Genomic DNA, 22,135 nt, shown 5'->3' with positions numbered 1-22,135 from the left:
TCCGACTGGCCGGGAAAAGCGAACCGCAGCCACTGGGAACTGCGGTGGGCTGTGCATGCAGATGGTCAACGTCAGCAAAATGTCTCGCGGCCCGCCATCAGATTACCCTGATGGGCCGCATGCGGCCGACGGGCTTCCCACCACTGCCGAAGGTTGTGCAATTGGCAAAATCCAGTCATTGATGAATCTACACAGATATACACCAGCCAAGGATCAGACCCTCAGATTTTAAGAGTATCACCAAATCTAGCTCTTTGCTCTCCATGCTACACAAGAGAACAACGAGCGCATCCAAATGCAAGGATCCGCTTCCAGCTTTTCCAACGAAACACAGATCTCCTCTAGAAACAGCTGTTTTATTATGTGGATTCTTCTGCTTGTCTGTACACTTTTGCAAGTAACCTCTCAGCCTGTAAGCAAATAACACTTTGCTCCCACCATTTTGAGGACTGCAAAGCACTTGACAAACATTAAGGAATCGAGCCTCACAACAGTGAGATCAGGAAATATTGGTATCCCTGACTTTGCTGATCGGGAAGCTGAAGCACAGTGAGAGAAGTGACTTGCCCCGGGGGTCACACACAAAATCCGAGGCAGAGCTGCAAACAGAAGGCAGGAATCCTAACTCACACTCCTGTGCTTTAGCCACAAGACTGTCCTTAAAGCGCTTTTCTTGAGGTGATCGCATACCACACCAGCGGCCAATCTATGCTGCAGTTATGATTAATTCCTGCCTCAGTTGTGTTCTCTTATGTTTAATACATGCCCAGAGCTGCACATTGGATGGGTCATGGGGATGTGTTGCTGTACTTTACTGGGTTGTTAAAGAAACTGTATTGTACCAAAAAAAACCCCAAGAACAATAAAAATTAATGTCTAGTTCGGAATTCTACCTCACAGCTTCCTCCCTTTTCCGGCTCATTTAGGGCTTGAGCCAACTCTCACATGTGATATTGGAAAGATCCCCATTGATTTCAATGTGCTTCCCACCTTCACGTTTCACGGCCATGCGTTACATCCCTTCTGCTTTTTGGAACATATTCCATTTACTTCTCCATGCGGGATGACCAATGGGATTTCTCGGTGTAAGGACGGCTTGGGTGAAGAAGGGTGTGATGAGGAAGGCCCTAAGGTTAGTTTGTTTCCAAGCCAACACTGGCTAAATGAGTGGAAATCTAGGGATTATTGCTAAAAGGAAATTATATTTCACCCTAAATTAACAAAAATATTCAGAAAGACCATTACTTTCTGTATATGATTTCAGCGGCAGGCGGGACCTTCCGCTAATCAGATTGTCCGTCTCATGAAATATGTCTCTTCACTGTTCTTTCTGAGCCTCCCACTACAGCATTTGGACAGGCAGCAATAAAGACTTGCTATGGCTAGCGCTGTCCTTCCACATGCAGGCTTCTTGAGCGGCCCCTGAGCGGACCAGCTATTTGCTCCTTTCCAGAGATACCGAAGGAATTAGAGGAACGATCTGCTTCAATGGCTGTAAGGTACAGCCACCCAATGCAGTGAGGGGGGAAAAAGTGAGGTCCCAATCAACACCCTTAGCTAGTAACCCTGCACAGCCATTTTTAAAATTCTCATTCAAAAAGCTGATCTGAAATCAACACTTAGTTGATCTTCCTGTTAGCAGAGTGGGGAGGGACGTGCTGTGCCCTGGTTTTAGCAGCCTAAGCGTACAATTAAAACGACAATTAAATCTTAAAACTATGAGCAGATTTAACAATCAGACTCTAAAGAATTAAACATTGTACAAACATCTCAACATTTTTGTTGTTCCGCCCAAAAGTCCAGTCTAGCCATGCGGTCCTGTGCAAAGGTCGTGTTGCTACGAATATGACCTGCAAGAAATTTGTTGCCTGAGAGCAGCACAAGTCACGCGAGCAAGGCAGGCTAAAAGCCAAGACTGCTGATTCACAGTCTTGTCAGGATTTTGCTGCTTGTGTTGGCTTCACTTTAGAATGAGTCTAAGTACGACCAGGTCTATGTTCGCCCTTTAAACGTGTTCATACAGGTGTAGCTTCCAGAAAACTTGTGGATTTCTTCAAGTGCTGACCGAGGGAGAATGCTGCAGAGGAAGCAAAGGGAAAGGAAATAAACACGCTGTGCAACCTTTTCATCTGTTCTAATGAGAAGACGTGCAAACACACACACACACACACACACACACACACACTCTCAAGACGGAGTGACTACTGTGGCATGGGGCAGTAATCTTTCAGTCAGAAATACCAAGGGTCCAGTCTTGCAAGTTGCTGTGTTTCCAACAACGTCAGTGGGATCCAAAGTTGATCCAAACCTGACATGACTGGCCCTAAGGGACAAAGTGCTACAGAGTCTCCTCCTACGAAGGCCTGGTCTACACTAGGGTGGGGGGGTCGAACTAAGGTACGCGGAAGTTGAACTACCTTAGTTTGAACTTCTTACCTGTCCAGACGCCGCGGGATCGAAGTCCGTGGCTCCCCCGTCGACTCCGCCACCGCCGTTCGCAGTGGAGGAGTTCTGGAGTCGACGGGAGTGCGTTCGGAGTTCGAACTATCGCGTCTAGATTAGACGCGATAGTTCGAACTCCGAGAAGTCGAACGCTATGCGTCGACCCGGCAGGTAAGTATAGACCTACCCTAAGAGACAGTTTACTAAACAGGACCTGGTAGAACAATGTAACCTGTAAGAAGGCATCATTCCTAGCTTCTGTTTCCCAGAAGCTGGGAATGGACGACAGAGGATGGATCACTTGATTATCTGTTCTGTTCATTCCCTCTGGGGCACCTGGCATTGGCCAGTGTCAGAAGACAAGATACTGGGCTAGATGGACCCTGGTCCTACCCAGTACGGCCGTTCTTATGTTCTTATCTACGTCTCTTAAATTGCAAGATTCTGTTCAATGTTATAAATCTTGAGAATTTATGTTGAGAATCAATGTATATATTTATCTTGAATACACATCTATCAGTTTAGATATTTGCCTTTTTCATCACATGGTCTTGGTATGATTGAAGTGCTATTTTCCTGTTGTCTATTGTGATGACAAGCTAAGTGAATAATTCATAACAAATAATATATTTGACAGATGCCCGTTCTTTTTCTGGGTGTTATGTGTCCATGAACTGATCAAGATTTTCTCAGATTTATTTGGTATTCAAAGTTATTTAACTTTGAGAATTCTGTTCACTTTTGGTTTCCTATCTGAAATCTGGGATATGTCATTTAGTTGTGATTGGTGACATAAGTCACATGGCATAGTTTCAGTTCTCTGATTGGAGGAGCTCTATTTTTAGATGGTTTCTGGTCTCAATGCTCACAGAAAATAAATTTAAAATGTGCTGTCCTCAATTATTTCAGTGAGCGAGACTAGGATTCACTTTCTGCACACTGTTTCAAGTTCCCTTAAAAAAGTGATCACATAAAAAATAATTAATTTTGGTTTATATTTTTATGTTCTCATAGCTTTACAGAAAGAGTAGTCTCTAAATAGAAATGAGAAGGTGTATATTTTATACGTTTTGTATAGTTCCTGGAGCGGGGCTTACTACATAAAAATCAAATCGATTAACGGGTTAATAAGTAAGACATTTCCTGGAAATGGATTGTCAGTACAGATCTCAGGGATCTGTGAGTTCTGAGGGCTGAATCTGCTTCCTCATTATAGGGGGGGGGGCTGTGCCTACTCAGATGTAACAAGCTTAAGACAACTCTACACCCAGAACCGTGCAAAGTTTTCTCTCCATCCTTGATGCCCTCTGGCTTCTGTGGGAGGGGACAATCTGGTCCTAGGTAATTATTGTATCGTGCAACTGCCAAACTGAGATTTGGCTTAGCAGACAGAAAACGAGACTGCCTCCCATCCCTGCCCAGAGGGTAAAATGAGTGGGTCAGGCAGCCACAGACAAGTGAGATATTTACCTTTTCAAGATGACAAGTACATGCATTGTCCACGGAAGGAGGAGGAAGGCTTGGTTCAGCTGAACGGCTTCTACTGTTCTCCTGGCCACGGTCTCTGGCTTCAGCGGGGGGAAAAGATTGGGGAACCTGAGTGAAGAAATTAAGAAGTAAACTCATTACCTAATTAGGGTGCAGTACAATCCCAGTCCTTGGGCTCTCTGAGCTGCTGCCGGCATTCAACCACCCTACAAAACTGTCAGGGAGGAGCAGAGAGAGGAGGAGACCCTGATACTCTCTCTCGCTACCCAAACCAGCAAAGGCTGAGGGGAGCATATGCTGCATCCTATAAGAGGGCATAACAGGGGCCACTCCCTCCTCTTCCTCTCTCCTGCCTTTTTCTTGGATTAAATTACTGGCAGTGAAAGACAAAAAACAGATGCTCCCCACTCCTCTTAATACCAAGAACATGGATTTCCAGCTGCCCACGGCGACGTCACATTGCACCATTCACCGAGGTGGAGGGTGCACAAACTGTGTTAGCGGTTCATATCAAGAGATACAGATCCACCACTGGCAAAGGGTTAATTTGGCTAGTCATTAGCCCCTTGAATATGGTTAACTTTCATAGGAACAGGCATGGGTCCAGTGCTCTTCTCACCACTGTCTGTGGAACTTTTTGCCATTCATAACCTATTGAACTGAGCCCCTCAATAGGACTAAAGAAGGAACTAGGAACTTGTTGTGTGGATTCCCAATTTGTAGGAGGCATACAGTGACCCCTCTGATCACAGCCAGATCAGACATCAAATTCTCTTTAAAAAAAACCCAGGCGTTAACGAACATGTTCAGTTGATTAATTTCAGTGAGATGTTTTACCCAACCTCTCCTGGACTGACCTTATTCTCATGCCCTGAAACATCTCTGTGCTGGTGTGGAATGGCAGGACTGTTGTAGCATTCACTCCGGGACAGTCCAGCAATCCCAAGGTCAGGCTCTCCATAAAGGCAAAGGAAGAGGCTTTGGAGGTGCAGTAGTCAATGGCACCAGGGATGGCTGATAAGGCCAAGACCGAGTTCAAGCAAACAATGTGCCCATTCTGCAGCTCCAGCATGCGTGGCAGGAAGGCCTTGGTGGTCTGTAAAGGAACGGAGAGAGAGAGAGAAAACTTCATTAAGCAGAGACACAACAGAAATGGTAGCCACTAATAAAACAAGCCTAGTGATGCAGGGCCCAATTGTGATTTCAGTTGTGCAGGGGTATGTGGAGTAATTCCATTCAAACTTCATGATTCATACCCAGCTTCATATTGAAGGGAGCCTCACTGCCCTGTGAGGGGTTCCAAAAAGCCTCAGTTAACCTGATTTCATGTGAACAAAACCAAATCTGCGCTATCACAATACTAAGCCGTGCGCAAAATAAAAGGCAATGAAGATCATGCCCTGGTCTGCTCAGATGCACATTATTTAGGATAAAGACTTCAACATGGAGAGGAACACCACAAATATATTATTTTTTAACTGATCTAATTAGAAACTGAACGAGTTTAATGCAAGCTCTCTTCCATGAACAATGCAGCCATGCATCTGGTCATGTTTCTCTAATGTTCCAGATGTGCATCAAACAGAGAAACTCTCCTTTGTGCCCCTGGGATTTCTCAAAGGAAATCAGAGTTTTTCTTGTAAGTCGCAGGGTGAGTTTAAAAGAGCATCAGAGGCTTTATAATTACTGGAAGCCTTTAATATGATATTTTAGCAGAAGTAACTGAAATCAATTTGAGGGAATCTGTCAAACTCAATTTTTCCCTCAGCCTTCTCTCCTCTGGCCTTTGCCTTTCACATTGTTTTTCCTGGCTCGTTTTCATGTCAGGCTGATCTTACCAAGCATTGTTTGGAAAAGTCTAGCAGCAGCCAAGTGTTTACTGGCTGTAATTTGTCACTCTCATTTCCAAGTCTGAATACGCTGGATACAGGAGCTTATCTTACCCAGAACTGTCCCAGGGTATTTATGTGTTGTGATTTGAGTAGAGCATCGTCATCGCTGTCCATCAAGCTCTTACCATGAACGACAGCAGCATTGTTCACTAGGATGGTGATATCACCCACCTGCAAAAAGAAAAAGGTGTGTGGGGGAGCTGATTGGTTATGGTGAACATCTCTTTTCACAAATACAGCAGTCACTTTGGTCCTTCTACTTAAGTGTGAATCCATAGCCTCTTCTGAGTTCCTGCCGTAAGAGGCTTTGTCATCTCTCTGGTTACTGCAATGTACCCCCAGGTAGCTTAAAGTAGCTGAAGCACAGGTACTTAACATTTGCACAAATGAGTTCTCCATGGTTCTTCTTTTTAGGCAGTTTCCTAGCATGGTGTTTGGCTACTAATGAAATTCTACAGTTTTGAAACAAAGACAAAGTGGTGTAAAACGTTATCCCTACAAAGAGATACTCAAAAGGAGAAAGGCAGCTGGAAAGATGGCCAGAAGCATGAGAAGGACTAGTTAAAAGAAGCTCCCTGAAAATCAACAGTTCCCTGAAAATCCCTGAAAATCAACAGCCAATTGCCTTTGTTGGGCTATTCTTAGGATTCTTTGTTGGGCTATTCTTAGGATTCTCTTATATATTATTATAACTTGCATTTTATAATTCAGTCTCAGTCCTATAATATCACCTAGATCAGGGGTTCTCAAACTGGGGGTCATGACCCCTCCAGGGGTTGCAAGGTTATTACATGGGGGGGGGGTCGCAAGCTGTCAGCCTCCAATCCAAACCCCTCTTCACCTCCAGCATTTATAATAGTGTTAAATGTAAAAAAGGTTTCTTTAATTGATAAAGGGGGTCGCACTCAGAGGCTTGCTGTGTGAAAGGGGTCACCAATGCTAAAGTTTGAGAACCACTGACCTAGATATTTCAGCAGAAGACAGGCTGGCTCTGTGATGGGATATTTGCTCTTTCACAGCTATTTATTTCTGCTCCTTCCATACTCAGCTTCTTGATACAGTGTCAGGATCCAGCATAAAACCTACCAGGACTGATTCTCTGCTGTCTTTATGCTTTGTGCAAATATTTCCTCTGTACAAAATTGGTGTCCAATGGACTCCCGATGTGAGTGGGTAGAGAATTCTCATTTGGTAGCACTCCATAACTTCTTTGCCCAGATATAAATGTCAAAGCAAGGTTGCATGGCATTGGAGAATCAGACCCTTTAGTCCCTACCATAAACGCAAGAAACAAACAGGGCATAGCCAGAGGCAAGAATGTGTAGCTTCCCTTCTTCCTAAGTTGCCAGAGAATGTTTCCTACTTGCCACTGGTTAGGGGATTTTCTAAGCTCTGCCCATCACCGGACCCACCACACCGACCAACCTTTTCCCGGACAGCTTTGGCTTGCTGATAGACTTCCTCTCGATTTCCCACATCGCAAATGAAGTAATGGCACTCCGTTCCCATCATCCTAATCTCCTCTGTGGTTTCTTTAAGATACTTCTCGGTTCGACCCCACAGGATGATCTGCAGCAAGAAACATTTGCTCAAGTAAAATTGTTCCTGTTTTGAATCTCCCGTAATTAAAATCTGTTTCTAACTTGAACAATTCGACATGGATCATTAATTGCATTTGCAGTGCCAGTTCTGTCACACTGTTTCATTTAGGGCCACGCTGATTTTTAAACGAAAATATTTATGTAGCACATGGGTCTAGGAAACTACGGTGGTGGTGGTGGCCAGAGTGAAGTGACTCCATTGTGATGGTGACTGATGCACAGCGTCCAGGTGAAGGCTTTTTATTTGCAACCTGTGTAACAGCAGACACTGAAAATCTGAGCTCTGGGCCGAATGACTGGCCAGTGGCGATCCTTAAACAAGCCAGGCACATGGGCAATTAAAACAAAAAACCATCAAAACAAACACAAGTTTCTCTGATCGAATCCCAATTTTGTCATGCAGACATGGGGTGGAACTCAGGGAAGTGGGTTAGGTTTAACCCTAAAGACATTGACCCTATATGTACATACTGCATATTATTGCTTGTCACACATTGACTACTACACTTCGTTGGAGCTTCTGCTCCCTAGAAAGGTAAAATACAGTTTAGTCAACCCATGGAAAGTAACAGTTTAGAATGCTGACATTATAAGCTATTGTGCCAGGGCAGTGGTTTTCAAACTGGGGTATGTGGGCTCTCGTCAGGGGATACACGAGAAAAATTCTGAAATGGCGGACAATGCATTTTATTTAGTAAGACTTGGCAATCTAATCATGGGTATATTATGACTCTATCACAGATGGGGGTACGCAGTAGACTACATTATTTGGAAAGAGGTATCCAGCCTAAAAAGTCTGAAAACCACTATTCTAGGTGAATTCCCAACTCAAGAGAATGGAGGAGGAGAGGCCAAAACGATACTAAAGAGGAGGAAATTAAGCAAGAAGCTCATTATAAAACAATGTTGTGGTTTTCGGTTAAACCCACAAAAGCAAGGACATTCACCATTTAGTGAGTTCAGTCGGCTTTCTGTCTAAGTAAGGCCACAGCCTTAAGCCCTAAGATTCCTAAACCAACTTTATCTCAGACTTGCTGACATTGCAGCACCTATGACATATGCTCAGAATAATGGGTCAGCGTCTGCAGTGGGGCTGTGGGAACTCTAAACACACATCGACAAGGACATTTGAAGTCAGAAACCGCAATTGTTACCTTTGTTTGTTTTGCAATGAATACATGCAAGCTCTCATTCAGCATTTATTTAACAAGCTGAGAGTAACACTCAGGGGAGAAAGCTTCTTGTAACAAGAATTAGAACAATTCCTAATGGCCACCTGAACAAGAAATTCAGATTGTCCAGCACAGAATTGGGATATAATGAAGCCATAAGTGGAGCCACCATGTTCTACATTTCAGTGGCCCCATAGAAGTTAGAGAAGGAAAGGTCCTCGAGGTTCATCTTCTTCCAGCTAGAATGTACTCTGCAGCATGTTTTCTTGTGACTCACACAGTCTAGTTTTAAAACGTCTTGAGTGAACAATGAGGCTTTCACCACTTCCCATGAAGCATTAAGTCCATGGTCTAACAGATTTAACTGACAGGAAGATTTTTCCCCCTGAAACACACCATACATTTCTCCTTTCTGTAAAGCTCTTATGAAGTATTTCTACTTCCCCAAATTCTAAGACTCTTGCCCATGAACCAATCCACCTCCTCTGCTCTCTAACAGATACAAAAAAAACTTCTCAGCCTCCATTTCCAGGACCGTCCCTAGGAGGGTGCAGGGCCCGGGACAAATCAGCCCCCGTCGGCTTGGGGGCCCTGCTCTGCATCGGTGGCTAGGCCGGTGGGATGAATCCAGCCTGGTGCTAAACTGCCTGTTGCTGCTGGCAGCTGCCGGCGCCCACCGCGGGGCTACTGTTTGCCATAGCGCCACGGCAGAGGGGGCAGGGGACTTGCTGCACCAAAACGCGGGTGGCCGAGCCGGGTGTGGGATGGCACGGGGCGGCAGCCGGGACCCTGGGCATGATGGGCTGGCAGCCCGGACCCCGGAGGTGCTGCAGCATCCCGTGCACCCCTAGTTCCCGCACCTATGTCTTCTGGGACCAATGGCACCAGCTCGAGGGGCCCAGAGCAGTCGCCCTGATTCGCCCTACCCAAGGGACACTCTGTCCATATCACCGCAAGCCATCAGAAACTTGTTATTTTACCAAAATGAAATTACAGGACAGCGTGTATCCCTACAGACTTTAATGGCACCGACCTCCCCATAAGCCAGTAGGCAAAGCAGGAAAAAAGAGAAAATCTGTAGGTTGCTTATGCTCACAAGTGCACAGTTTTCACCACACAGAAATCCCCACAGAAGAGAACATTCTTAATTCAAATTATTATTCAGGATTAAGGGATCAACAGAGCTAAAACGACTCGACATAACCAGGCTTAAACCATAGAAGAGAGAAGAAATTCTCAGGGCCAAAAGCTCCTCCTAAGCGGGTTATTCTGCATAGGAGATTGGAAAATTGGGCTCATAACAGGAACGGCTTTTAGCCTTAATGATGGTGTCATTTCTGAGCAATTTGCTAATGCTGGTAGAAAAATCTTCTGAAATACAGACCTTACGTGACTGTGTGACTCAAGCTTTCAGCCACTGAACTCACTGTGATGATTAGTGTGAACTGATTGCTATATTGGCTTTTTTTAAAAAAAAAGGGTTAAAGAAGTAGTGCATGTCATCTTTAGGATTTTCTCAATCTTTGACTTTTGGGTAACCAGGTGCTGAAAGACAAAAAGGTCCAGAGACCGAATTACATAACTGCCCCTAATGCAACTCCCAAAGTCAACTGGACCTGACCACAATAAAGCTTTTGAGGAAAGTTTCCTCTGCTGGACAAGATGAGCCACTTCGTTATCAGCACAGGGCTTGGTTCTTATTTACACTGCTCCGGCAGCACAAAGGACACCTGAAGTGCAGTTGAACATGGATAAAAATTGAGTGTACCTGGGTTCCAGCCAACTTCCTTAATGGGTTAAATTGAAAAGGAATGCTGTTCTTTAAACCACTGGAGTCTTTATGTATCTCTATTTAGACACAAACCCAGAAATGCATATACATCTAGCGATGTAAAGGAGCTTCTGAAGAGACCATTGTCTCTCCTGGAGCTTTGTTGACTGTGCTCCATTTGGCTTCACAATCAAACAAAGAGCTGGTTCGAAGGCAGTTCAAGCACGAGTCTGCCTGTCTCTCTCTTTCACACCCATTCGTTCCAAAGGCATAACCAGAAGATACACAAATGCAAATCTCTCTAGTTAACCCTATTTCGAAGCTGCTCTGAGAAGAACCATACTACGTATGGTCTTGCTGTGCTATGCAACGATAAAGCTAAGCGGGCAGACACTCACGTTTCATTGGGGTTGTCTCAGGACAAGACTCGGGAGGAAAGAAAAGAAGCAGAACTTCAGTACTATGCACGGGGGATAGGAGGCAAAGAGCTTTTAGAGCCGGCGACATTGGGCCAGAGTCATTTTGCTGGAAACCTTGGCTCGCAGAGGAGGTCGTGGGCAAGGAGAAATAGGTCTCCAACTTTAAAATCCTTCAAGAAAATATCCACTACGGCCAGAAGTCTGAACAACTAAATGGCAGAGTGTAGAATGCTCTCCTAGCCAGCCCAGCAGCCCCCTGCTTAAAAGCCACCTTGTGCTTGCAGGTCTCTATGCTTCACCCTATCCCAATAATCCCTACCACCTCCACCAAGCTTGCAAAACTGAAGTTAGCCTGTGTTCAGTGCCATCTTGTATTCATAGCTTCACTGGGCGTCACTTCCAATGTCTGCTCTGTAGACTCGACGAGAAAGTCAGAATGTGTGAAATGTCACAAGATTTTAAGTTACTGTGGAAGATGTATTTTTAAAAGGGTGGAGGAGGAGGAACAGTGTGATCACAGAGGGAGTGATGAAATCGAAAAGGGATAATATAAAATTCTCTGGGCCTCCCTCATTTATGTATGAAGAGGGAAACAAAAAACAACACTGGTGGCTGCTTATGAAGGCATCAGGCAAAAATCTATGGAATTATGCATTTACAGTCATGGGGAGGTTCGCCTGTTGTTTGCAAGGGGACTGCCAGGTTCATGCCCATCGATGCAACTGGTGAAAAAGTACAGTAAATCAATGCACTGAAGAGGCGGAGAGAGAGAGCGTGAGCCGGACAGGGGGAACCAGACAAGGCAAGACAATGACCTATCCTCCCCAGCTGTCTGGGCTATCACACGACGGCTAGATAACAGGAAACAGATTTCTCTCTCCATTTCCATTCTGCTTGTCAGCATTGCCATCTGCATGAGTCAAATGGGGACAAACTTACGCATAATGATGTCAGGAAATACATTGCGAAGAACGGTACGAGCAGGGGACGAGCGTGCCATCGCATTATGGTGCATGTGTGGGAGATGGTAACATTTTGTAAGCCAATCATGGCTATTTTGGGACCTTAAGTAGCTTGTGGCGAGTCTTGCAAGATGACTCCATCCAAATGTGGGCTGTTCTGGAGGTACTGGGTGGGCGCGGTACCCCTGCCACAGCTCCAGCTCCTCTTCCTTTAGTTTTCCCAGTCCATGGCACTGCCCAGACTCAGAGTGCGTTAGCCTTTGTGCAGGAGAAAAGTAATGGCTACAAGGCCAACCTTCCTACTGCCATTTTTGCTGGTTTTAGTGATGGGCAAAACTCAAAACGCTTCGCTTCTGTGTCTAGCCAAAACGTCTCTGGTCTAGAAACCAGGCTGAATACGCTCACAAGACCGGGCTCACGTGTGAGGCTTTCAGTCTCTGTCTGACGTTTGGCCAGCAGTTGGCGCATCCCTATTTGTCCTGCGTCTCTGCCTCTTTAGAGCTCAAATCCTGACAGGGTTTTGGACAGGGGCTGAGAAGGGACAGAAACCTGTTCCCGATCCAAAGCACCAGCAGACTTTCAACTGCTGTTGCAACCTGAGTACCATCCATTGGTCCTGAACTCCATCGCCACGGGGGGTTGTGGCCCGTAGATGCCTGGCCAGTAGATGTCATTACTTCTTTTTCCTCCTCTCCTATGGTGTGATAGTTTCGGTCCCATTATTGTCTTTTTCCTGGTGGCTTCTCCATTGTCCCTTCCCAAGGAGTGTTTGCAGCACCCTGCTCATAGGAGCCGGACTCATCTGAATTCAAGCCACCGTAACGCATTTGCAGCTTGACGTTTTCTGTTGACCGCCCTGGTGAGGTTGCATCAGATCATATCACGACTAGCCACAGAGGGATTGAGAGTCACAGGTGGCTTGGGTGCCCCAACTGCTTCCAAATAAGCCCTTTCCTGGGCTCTCACTGTTCAGTGTCAGAATCCCTGCCCGTGTTTTGCAGATGTTGGCTCTTGCTGGGCTGTAGATGAGCAAACGTGGTGCTCTCTGCACTACTCTGACACTTCTTCAGATGTGGCACTCTAAGCAACTGTCATCGTACCTTATGCTTAAAGTCAGTCTTAAGAGAGCTCAGTCAGCTTTATCTTATTGCAAAGAGCATGTATGTAGCTTTTTAACACCCTAAACTTGAAAGGTGTCTGGATCTGGAGTTCAGGGAACGGCCCATTTTAAAGATAGGAGGCATTCGCAAAATGCAGAGGGGGGCTTTGGACTTTGAATGCTCCAAAGTTCTGAGGTTTTGGGATCTGGGACTCCAGTTTGGGTACCAGGATTAAAATGTAAGCCTTTTGTCCCAAACTGGTTACTAAGTTGGCAGCTAAAAGCTAGAGAGAGGAATCCTCATGGTGCCAGGAATTCCTGCCTTAGAAAGAGAGACGCAGTGGTGAAGGAGACAGAGAGACACTGTTCCTTATTACATGGCATGTCAGGATGCTGCATAGCCATCCATTCATGGGTTTGGAGGTGGAGAGGGGAGGGATGGGAAGGAAAATTTAATCTCTGTCATGAAGAAGTTATTGGACAGATGGTTTCCCACCCTGGAAAGAATCCAGCCACCATGTCTTCTCTCCCCACCCACTCCCACCCCCTCCCTACGGCACAAGACACGCTCTCCTTTCAAAAAGTTACTGACCAGAAAATTGTTGAGGGCAGCAGCCCAGTGAGGCGGTTAATCCCCGCTGTGGCAGGGCTGCTCACAGAGGCTTCCTGCCCTGTGGTTACCTCTGGGTGACCCCAGTGGTTGGCAGTCAGGGAGGCAGGTGGAATGTGAAAGCAATCGCTTAGGCTACCAGCTGGTGGTGGTGGAGAGATTCTTCCTGCTAGCGGACACATGAAATATTGGGAGATTTATGAGGGCACAGGAACTTTAAAAGTAGCTAATGGCTGCGACCTCTCAGATCACTGCACATTTCCCCAGGATTGATTCTCAGGTTTGGTTTGCAAAACAAGCCCTATCACTTTATCTTCCCCTCTCTGGCAAATCACCAAGCTCCTTATCTGGCCTTAGGGGAATCATTCTAGCCAGAGCGGCAGGCTCAGCAGACAGCATCGGACTCAGGAATCTCTAACTCTGACCTTTAGGGTGCTAACAAGACATGCCCCGGGGATGCCATTATTCTAAGGCAAGAATGTCCCATAGAGGCCTGTGCTGGCTATTTGCCAGGAGCTTAACGCCCCCGCCCCCTCCAGGCTTCAATCCTAACCTTCCCCCATCAAACAAGTCAGTGGGAGTTATGCTGTTGGTTTCCATAGCATGAGGGATTTGTATAAACTGGTGCAGATTATCAGCTGCCACCGTCCTGAACACAGATTGGAGACCCATGGAGGCCCCAGCATGACCTGCTCCAAGCAGGTTGTGATTACGTCTCTGTATCAAAGAGAAAGGCGGCTGGAGATTGCTGTAACACACTGCAGAACAACGTGAGCTATATTTGGTCTATCGGGAGTGGGGAGGACCCTTTGGCCAGTGTTGTCATAAAGGTGTCCTATGGCTTATTCACAGCTTTCAGGTGTCCTCCAGGGAGATATCACATCGCCGAAAGCAGAGCAAGAATAGCATGAGATTTTACAGGAGTGAAGAAGAGAGCCTGAAAAAGGTGTATTTTAAAAAGAAGTAGAGAGACAGCATAAGAAAGAAAAATTTCTGCAGGGGAGATGATCTATAACCCCCGACCTTTAAAGATCGATTACAGGGGTTTTTACAGTCATAGGAGAGCATTGACAAAGCTATTTAATCTACAGCTCAGATGCATTGCTGGCATAAACTGGGACACCACTAGAGAACGGTCACTCTTTTACTATGTCATCGGTGATGAATTTGGCCCTAATATTTAGGGCAGGAAAAGAGTCGATAGCTTAAATAGTTTTGAGAGAGAACGTCTCCCACTCCATGCTCCTCACTCTATATTAGTCAGGGCGTGTTTTACTAGATCAGAGCAACGCAATTCTCTGCAATGGTTAACAGACGCAGAGTTCCATCCCGAAAGCGGGTAGCATTTCAGGATGGATGAAACAATCTTGTTTGTAGATCACTTTGAAGACACTCTGGGATAAAGGTGTTTATATAAAGATATCAGAGCCCTTCCCACCTTGATCTCACTACTGCTATCCTCACAAATCAAAAGAAACCACAGCATCTCCTAGCCACAGATTTCTTGAGCTATTAGGGGGGTGGGGGCGGGGTAGGATAACACATTTTGGCCCCTCTCAACCTCCTTCCTCTGTCACAGAAACAAAAGTCGCTCTGTTTGAGCTGGCATTTCCAATTGCCCAGGCTGTTACTCATGTTTAAACAGAGAGCCTTTGTGTTCCCAGTCCTGAGAGCTGCTGCCTGGTTTTAGGAAGGACAAAGTGCAGATAATCCAGAGAAGTATTTCAGCTTTATCCCAGATCTGCAGAGCCCTGGCACTCACACCTTAGATTTAGCCTCCCAAAGACACACATTTCAGTATATCCTATATCCTGGGAGAGTTTCTGGCATCCTGGACTCAGGGTGCTTGTAGGCCCCCACAGCCTGAAAAACATTAACGTATTTTGGTTTTGATGTTGTACGGATTTTCTCTCTCACCCCTTCCACTCCCTTGCCCTCGGGGTAAATGCAGACAAGTTAGTTCAGGAGTACTTCACAGGAGAGGTATGCTAAAGACCTGATTACAGGCAGAGTGGGAGGTGTGGCTGTTCAGTGTGAAAACTCAGCCTTTGCTTTAAAAAAGAAAAAAGAACCTTTTGATGCCTGGAGTAGACCAAAATACTCAACCCAGCCCCTGGGGGAAATCTGTATGAACTGTAAGCATAGGTGCTGGAGCTAGGGGTGCTGGGGGTGCGGTAGCACCCCTGGTTCGAAGTGGTTTCCATCATTTACAGGGTTTACAGTTTGGTTTAATGGCTCTCAGCAACCCCACTATACACTTATGACTGTGAGCAAACAAAGCAGAGCAATGGCAAACTTCTGCCAGTTCCTATATTGGAAAGCAATCAAAAGTGCAGGGGGTGGGGTGGAAAGGGACAAATATGGGTATAGGGGGACCGAGAGGGGTAAGAGGGTAGCCCTGAGTTAGCCATTTCACACACAGGCTTTTCTAGACGAGGATTTAAAGGTCTGACGTTGGATCACATTAGCTAGCTCGACCTAACAGACTCGCTTCAGCCAAGCCCAGGGAAGTCGTATGTTAGAACATGCGACGTCGGTCATGTTAAAGCCCGGGAGAGCCTAAGTGTTGTTGAATTTAAATATCACAGAGAGGTCTGCTACATTCTACGGGAACACCTCTGTGAAGAGAAATGAGGAGGGCCTGACTCTGCTCTCACAGACATATTTGGACACTGGGCTAACTCAACGGACATCAGTGGAGTTCTGGATTTACACTGGTCAGAGTGAGCAGAGTCAGGTCCAAAGTCTTGAGTGGAAGGCTAAATTGAGGAAGAAAAACAAGCGTTAGAGACAGAGTTATGGAAGAGACAATATAAGAAATGAAACACGGGTTTGGCGTTATATAAGGGTGCAATGCTTACGGCTGGGTATTTCAAAGGAGACTAAGGTGTTAAACTCCTATTGAATTTCAACAGAATGTGGGTGCCTTAGCGTTTAGGTTCCTTTGATAATCACAGCCCCTAATGCTTTATGACATACAAGGGGTAAATTGAGCCATACCTGCAAAGCTAAAATACAGATTTATTGTTTGGCGTGGGGGCAAACAAACAGAATTAGCACAAATGTTTTACACAAAGCAGTGATGCTAGTCCACCATGCACCATTTCCCTGACTGCTACAGAGCAAGGCATTGTTGCCATGTCAGGTGGGAACATTTGCTGAGCTATGAAGAATAAAGGTCAATAAAGACAGTGAAAGGCGTCCATCGGATTGCCATAAAATGAGAGGTCTCCTGTACTTGCAAGACCAGGAGGTGCTTTCATTTACAACGGAGTAAATGCAGAGTAACCACTCAGATATGCTGGATTTATACTGGAGAAAAAGATCTGCTCTCACTCCCATTGAGGTTAATGGTCGTTTTGCCGTTGATGTCAGTTGGAGCACAGCTGGGCCCTCTGTGAGATCAGAATCTAGTGTTCAGTTTTAGCTATTGAGCTCATGGATAATTGAGTAGGAGAGCAGTCCATGGTATCTTCAGAAAATGCTGAGTTAATGTTGCTCCAGGACTCTGACTTTTACTCTGAGGTTCCTCCTCTCTGAAGTCCTTGCTTTCAGGGCCGGCTCTGGCTTTTTTGCTGCCTCAAGCAAAAAAAAATTTAAAAAAATACCCGTGCGGGGCAGCCGGAGCCAGGGTGCAGGGGGACTCCCTGTGCTGCAGACGTGCCCTGGGCAGCGGAGTGCATGCCCCGGCTAGCAGGGGGAGGGGGAAGGAGTGGGGGGGGAGAGAGGAGGGGGCGGCCAGGGCTTCCTTCAGCCGGGGCACTCGCCACACGGCCCCTCCCGCCGCGCCGCCTGCAGACGGAGTGCGCAGCCCGCTCCCAGCAGGGTGCTCCCCTCCTCCGTGCCGCCGCCCCCTACAGGGCGGCCAAAGCAGCAAAGCAAAAAAACAAAAAGGGATTGGAGGGAAGCCGCCCCTTAGAATCTGCTGCCCCAAGCATGAGCTTGCTCGGCTGGTGCCTGGAGCCGGCCCTGCTTGCTTTTGCCCTTTCCCAGTTTCCTCTCCTTCCAGACAGGAAAGAACAAAATAAAACAAAAACCTTCTTTTCCCTGCACTCTCCATCTCCGAAGGCGCTGGCTGCAGCCAGGTGCACTCCTGCAGCACAGTTGAAATCCATCACCAAGCCCAGCCAAAGTCATCTTCTTTCCTTCCTCCATCACAAAGGTTCTTTTCCGCCAGCTGGTGTATGAACATCAAACGTATCTGAAGGTTCCATCCTCTCCGAAGAAGGCTTTCCTATCTGGAGGCCAGGGGTGAGATCCTCAGCTGGAGTAAACTGGCATCGCTCCATTGGCTTCAGGGGAGCGCTGGTGATTTACATCACCTATGGACCTGCCCCCAAAACTTTAAATATAAAGGTTCTTTTAGACGGCAAACTCTGCATAGCAGGGACTGGCCTTAGTGTCTGGCCTTGTAAAGCAGCAAACACACTGTCAGCACTTAACAGATAGCAACTAATGGGGTCCACATCTTATTGTAATAGGACCCCTTGTGCTGCTCCATTGGTACCGAGCGGACACGGCCAGTTGGGGAATTCAACCAGGCTGCAGGAAATCCCTGGTTGGTGTGGAGTTGGTGCACTGGCTCTCCACCATCCCCCGTAACAGGCAATATGGCCAGGGAGAAAAGGCCGGAGCATTTTTGGGTTGCTAACCTGACCTTTGAAGCTGCTCTATCTTATCAGGGGGCAGTGCCACAAAAATGGCCTGTGCTCAGTGCAGCCTGGCCAAACCTGAGAATCAGCCCCAGTCGTTCTCAGTCATGTAAATTAAATAAATGAGGTTTGCTCAGTTTTGTTCCTCCAACTGTGAATCTCTGGCTTGTCTATTGTAAATGTTGACCTCCCAAAAGCCAAAGGACTGTGTTAAAAACCACTGGTGGGCATTGTTGTGTTATTCGTTTAAATGCAAACCACATTCCAGGTCTCAAATGTACCCCTCTTTTCCCCACAGGGAAGGAAAGGGGATGGAGAGAAACAACTGAAACCAGGAGTAATATGCAGCAGACACCTGTTCCCAGTAAAGCTGGATCAATGGAGGCCTTCCTCGCTCTATGGGAAAGAACACTTTGATTTTCTGTCTGCATACAGGAATTTAAGATCATTTCCCTCCACTTTGTGAGAACAGAGGGCATTTGTTCACCTATTGGGGGTGTGAGGACAGGTGGCCCCATGCTGATTTCTCTTCAGGGGGTTTTCCAGTCGCTTTTGTCTGTAACAGAAACGCAACTGCAGATTGCATGGGGAGCAACACTTCTCAGCTCCGTTGTACAGAACAGTGGAGGAAGAGGAAGGGTGGGTTGTTTGCAAAAGAGGTCACGCAGGAGTCAGCCTTTACAATCCTATTAACGCTGGGACAGGGTCAACTGGAGTGCACCCTGCCAACAAAAGCACCAAGTGGCCACAAACCGCCACACTGCAAAGGTTCATGGAGGCATTTATGGGGGAGGGAGAAATGACAGCTTTTTAACAGTCAGTTTCTGCCACACAATGTGCTAGAACTTGCCTCTGCTCTGGGAAATTAAAGCACCCAGAGCAACATCCAGGCAGAAAATTCTCTGCCTGCAACTAGTCGAAAGCAAAGGGGAGGGGCTCACGGGTGGGGATTCGTTTTTAAAAAATGTATTTATTTGTAGAACCGCTTTGAAAATGTCTAGTGACAGAAATAGAATGCACCATCTCGGAAAAATAATTGCTGTGTCCTGTCCAATTTATTTTTTTTACTGTTAATATTTGCTTAACAAACCTGGCAGGTCTAATATGCACAATCAGAGATTTCACTCCATTCAATAAAATCACTTGAAGTGACATATCATGGGTCGTGTAAAGATGCTCACTCTGTACATTTGTAACACCCTGGTAAACAGACATGCCTAAGGATTACATTACTGTCTAATGTTCCTTTCAACCACAGCTCACTGTTATAATGATTATTGTCTTCTCTGATATTTTCATGGCAAATACATGTAAACCGGTTAAAAATTCCTACATAAATAGTTAAAAAAAATAATCAAACTGCTATATTGCAGCCCTCTCCATCCACTCTGCAAGACAGGCCACTAGCCAGCGGTGAAAGTAAGCAGGCAAGAGCTGGTACGCTGTGCCAGACCGGAGCAGCTTCCCCAGGCTGGCGATTTAAAGGGCCCAGGGCTCCCTGCAGCGGCCGGAGCCCCGGGCCCTTTAAGTCACCGCTGGAGCCCTGCTGCTGCTACCTTGGGGCTGTGGCAGCAGGGTTCAGGCGGCGCTTTTAAGGCCCCGGGGCTTTCTGCAGCGGCCGGAGCCCCGGGCCCTTTAAATTCCCATTGGAGCCCTGCCGCTGCTACCCTGGGGCTCTGGTAGAGGGGTTCGGGCAGTGCTTTAAAGGGCCCAGGGCTCCTCACATTGCCCGGAGCCCCTGGCCCTTTAAATATTGATTTAAAGGCCCCGCCTCTTCCGGCTGAGGCCCTGCCCCTGCCCAGGACTCCGGCGAACCAGTAAGTCCTTTAACTTACTTTCACCCCTACCACTAGCCCACATAACTCACATTCATATAAAAATGTCCACAGAGAGCTCAGGACATTGTGTGGAGATAAAAGATGCAGGTGCAGAAAGCACTACTGTAGTAGACTGGGATCAGGGAAAAGCCAATGAACAAAAAGCTTAAAAGAGCATCAAACGTTATTGGGTCTGATTTGGGAAAATGATTTGATCCAACATCAATATACTGAGCAGTGCCCTTTGGCACACTTTCTTCTGAATTCAGCATTATTAATTATTATTATGATTGTGACTGCCCAGGGTAATAGGATCCCACAGAGCATAACGCATCACAGGTTAAAACATGGGTGCAACAGGCTTATGCATTAACTGCAACAACAACAACAAAAAGTTACACTGACATTAAGGGTTAGACCATTTATTTTCATAAAGCAAGAAACGGCAGAGTTTAGGTTGCCCGTTTGTTTTGTAAGAGCGCCAATTGTTAGGGTGAAGGGAAAGGTGAAATTCAAAGGTGAGTCATGACTGGTCACGTAAGTCACCTGACCAGATGAGCGTAACACTTAAAATCAGGTTTCCGGTGTGACGGCTAATGGAAAGGGAATGAGCATTTGAACATGCAAGCGCTAAAACTGGTGCAGAGAAAACAATGTCTGTGGAAAGAACAAAAAAGGGGGGGCAGCACAAACACAACTGGAGGGATTTGTTTAGGAATTTGCATGTACATTTGTGTAACATTTTCCCCTAGAATTCACCCAACTCTGTTACTGATTTTGGGCTTGATCCTACAGGGGAGCTAAGTGCTCTCAACATCTACTGAAGTTACACTTGAGGGATGAGTTGAGGACACTGAGGGATGGTCTACATTATGGGCGGGATCAATCTAAGATACGCAACTTCAGCTATGCTATTTGCGTAGCTGAAGTTGAAGTATCTTAGTTTGACTTATCTGGCTGTCCTCATGGCGGCAAGTTGACTGCCGCGGCTCCCCCGTCGACTCCGCTTACTCCTCCCGCCGAGGTGGAGTATGGACGGCGATTCGGGGATCGATTTATCGCATCTAGACGAGACGCGATAAATCGATCCCCAATAGATCGATTACGTGGGTAGTGTAGACGTGGCCTTAGCCCTTCCCAGGAAATGCTCAGAACCTCCCCGGATTGGACCCTTTAATTCAAGCTGTAATTCTTTCCACTCAACATTTATGTTGACTGCAATATACAGACCAAAAAAGGATGTTCAGTTTAATTTAGAATTTTCTTAATTTTAAGTTGTTTTAAATTAAAAAGTTATTGATATTTTATCAGTGTTCTATTTATTTTTTTGTGGACAATATGGAGAAATCGGGGAAGAGTTTTATAAGAAGAACTGTACGCCAACCAGGTGATACAGTAAAAAAGGCAGATGAATTAATTCTCAGATACTAGGATGTGTCTAAACTTTGACAGCCGATCTATGAATGTTGTTCTGTGAACTAGAGCTGGGATTTGCACAGCATTGTTGCCAGGTACTGCCAAGCTGCAGCCTTCTGGCTTCATTGCAATCCAGGGGATTTTGCATTTTATTGCACCGTCACAATGGAAGACTCCAAAGAAGGGTGACAAAACGATAAATAGATTAGAGGCTCTGACCTATGAGGAGAGCTAAAAGGAATTTATACAGCTCAGAGGAAAGACAAGGTGGGATATGATAACCATCTTTAAATACTTGAGAGGGAATGACAAGGGAAAAAAAGGAGAAGCTTTCAGGTCTCAAAGGAGAGGAAAGTATAACTAGCAGCAATGGCCTGAAACAAAACAAGAAGGGAAAAATTTAGGAGGAACAAATTTCTAACACTGCGATCAGTTATTCATTATTGTTACTTGCATTCCACTAGGGTTCACAATGTGTAGGCACTGTCCACACGCACAGGAAGAGAGTCTTTTCTCGAAGAGACTATTTACCCATGAGGCTATTGAGGGAACAGTGAGTAATTTTAAAGTAGGCTTTTTTTGGGGGGGGGGAGGAATTAAAGAGTAGGGCCAAATTATGCCCTGATTTACACCTTATGCAACCACATGGGGCCAAACTCTCACTTACTCTGCATTTGCACTGGTGTCACTCCAGATACAATGGAAGATGCTCTGATTTCACACTAGTGTAACTGGGACCAGAATTTAGTCCATTGACTTTAGTGGGGTGCGTTGTACTAATGGTGGTCCAGCAG

The 22,135-nt window shown here is 46.1% G+C and overlaps 1 protein-coding gene across 6 annotated transcripts in view; it reads right to left on the bottom strand.

Annotated features, from left to right (window-relative positions):
• Nucleotides 1-337: 337 nt before the first annotated feature.
• The window catches only part of DHRS3 (dehydrogenase/reductase 3), a 136,231-nt gene continuing 114,433 nt past the window's right edge, over nt 338-22,135 (bottom strand). For 5 of the 6 annotated variants that reach the window (XM_039508834.1, XM_039508835.1, XM_039508832.1 and 2 more), the window contains 5 exons: nt 7,248-7,391; nt 5,874-5,993; nt 4,788-5,026; nt 3,913-4,038; nt 338-2,077 (listed from right to left, as the gene is read on the bottom strand). In XM_039508834.1, the coding sequence (XP_039364768.1) occupies nt 1,993-2,077; nt 3,913-4,038; nt 4,788-5,026; nt 5,874-5,993; nt 7,248-7,334 (657 nt within the window). In that variant the 5' untranslated portion in view covers nt 7,335-7,391 and the 3' untranslated portion in view covers nt 338-1,992. Of the gene's footprint in view, nt 2,078-3,912; nt 4,039-4,787; nt 5,027-5,873; nt 5,994-7,247; nt 7,392-7,894; nt 7,991-22,135 lie in introns of those variants that run through there. The other variant, XM_039508836.1, reaches the window with a different exon arrangement.

This window comes from Mauremys reevesii, linkage group 21 (genome assembly GCF_016161935.1).
Source record: "Mauremys reevesii isolate NIE-2019 linkage group 21, ASM1616193v1, whole genome shotgun sequence".
In the NCBI taxonomy this organism is placed as follows: Eukaryota; Metazoa; Chordata; order Testudines; family Geoemydidae; genus Mauremys; species Mauremys reevesii.
Note: the sequence above shows the minus strand (reverse complement) of the source record. Positions and strands in the feature narration are given on the sequence as shown.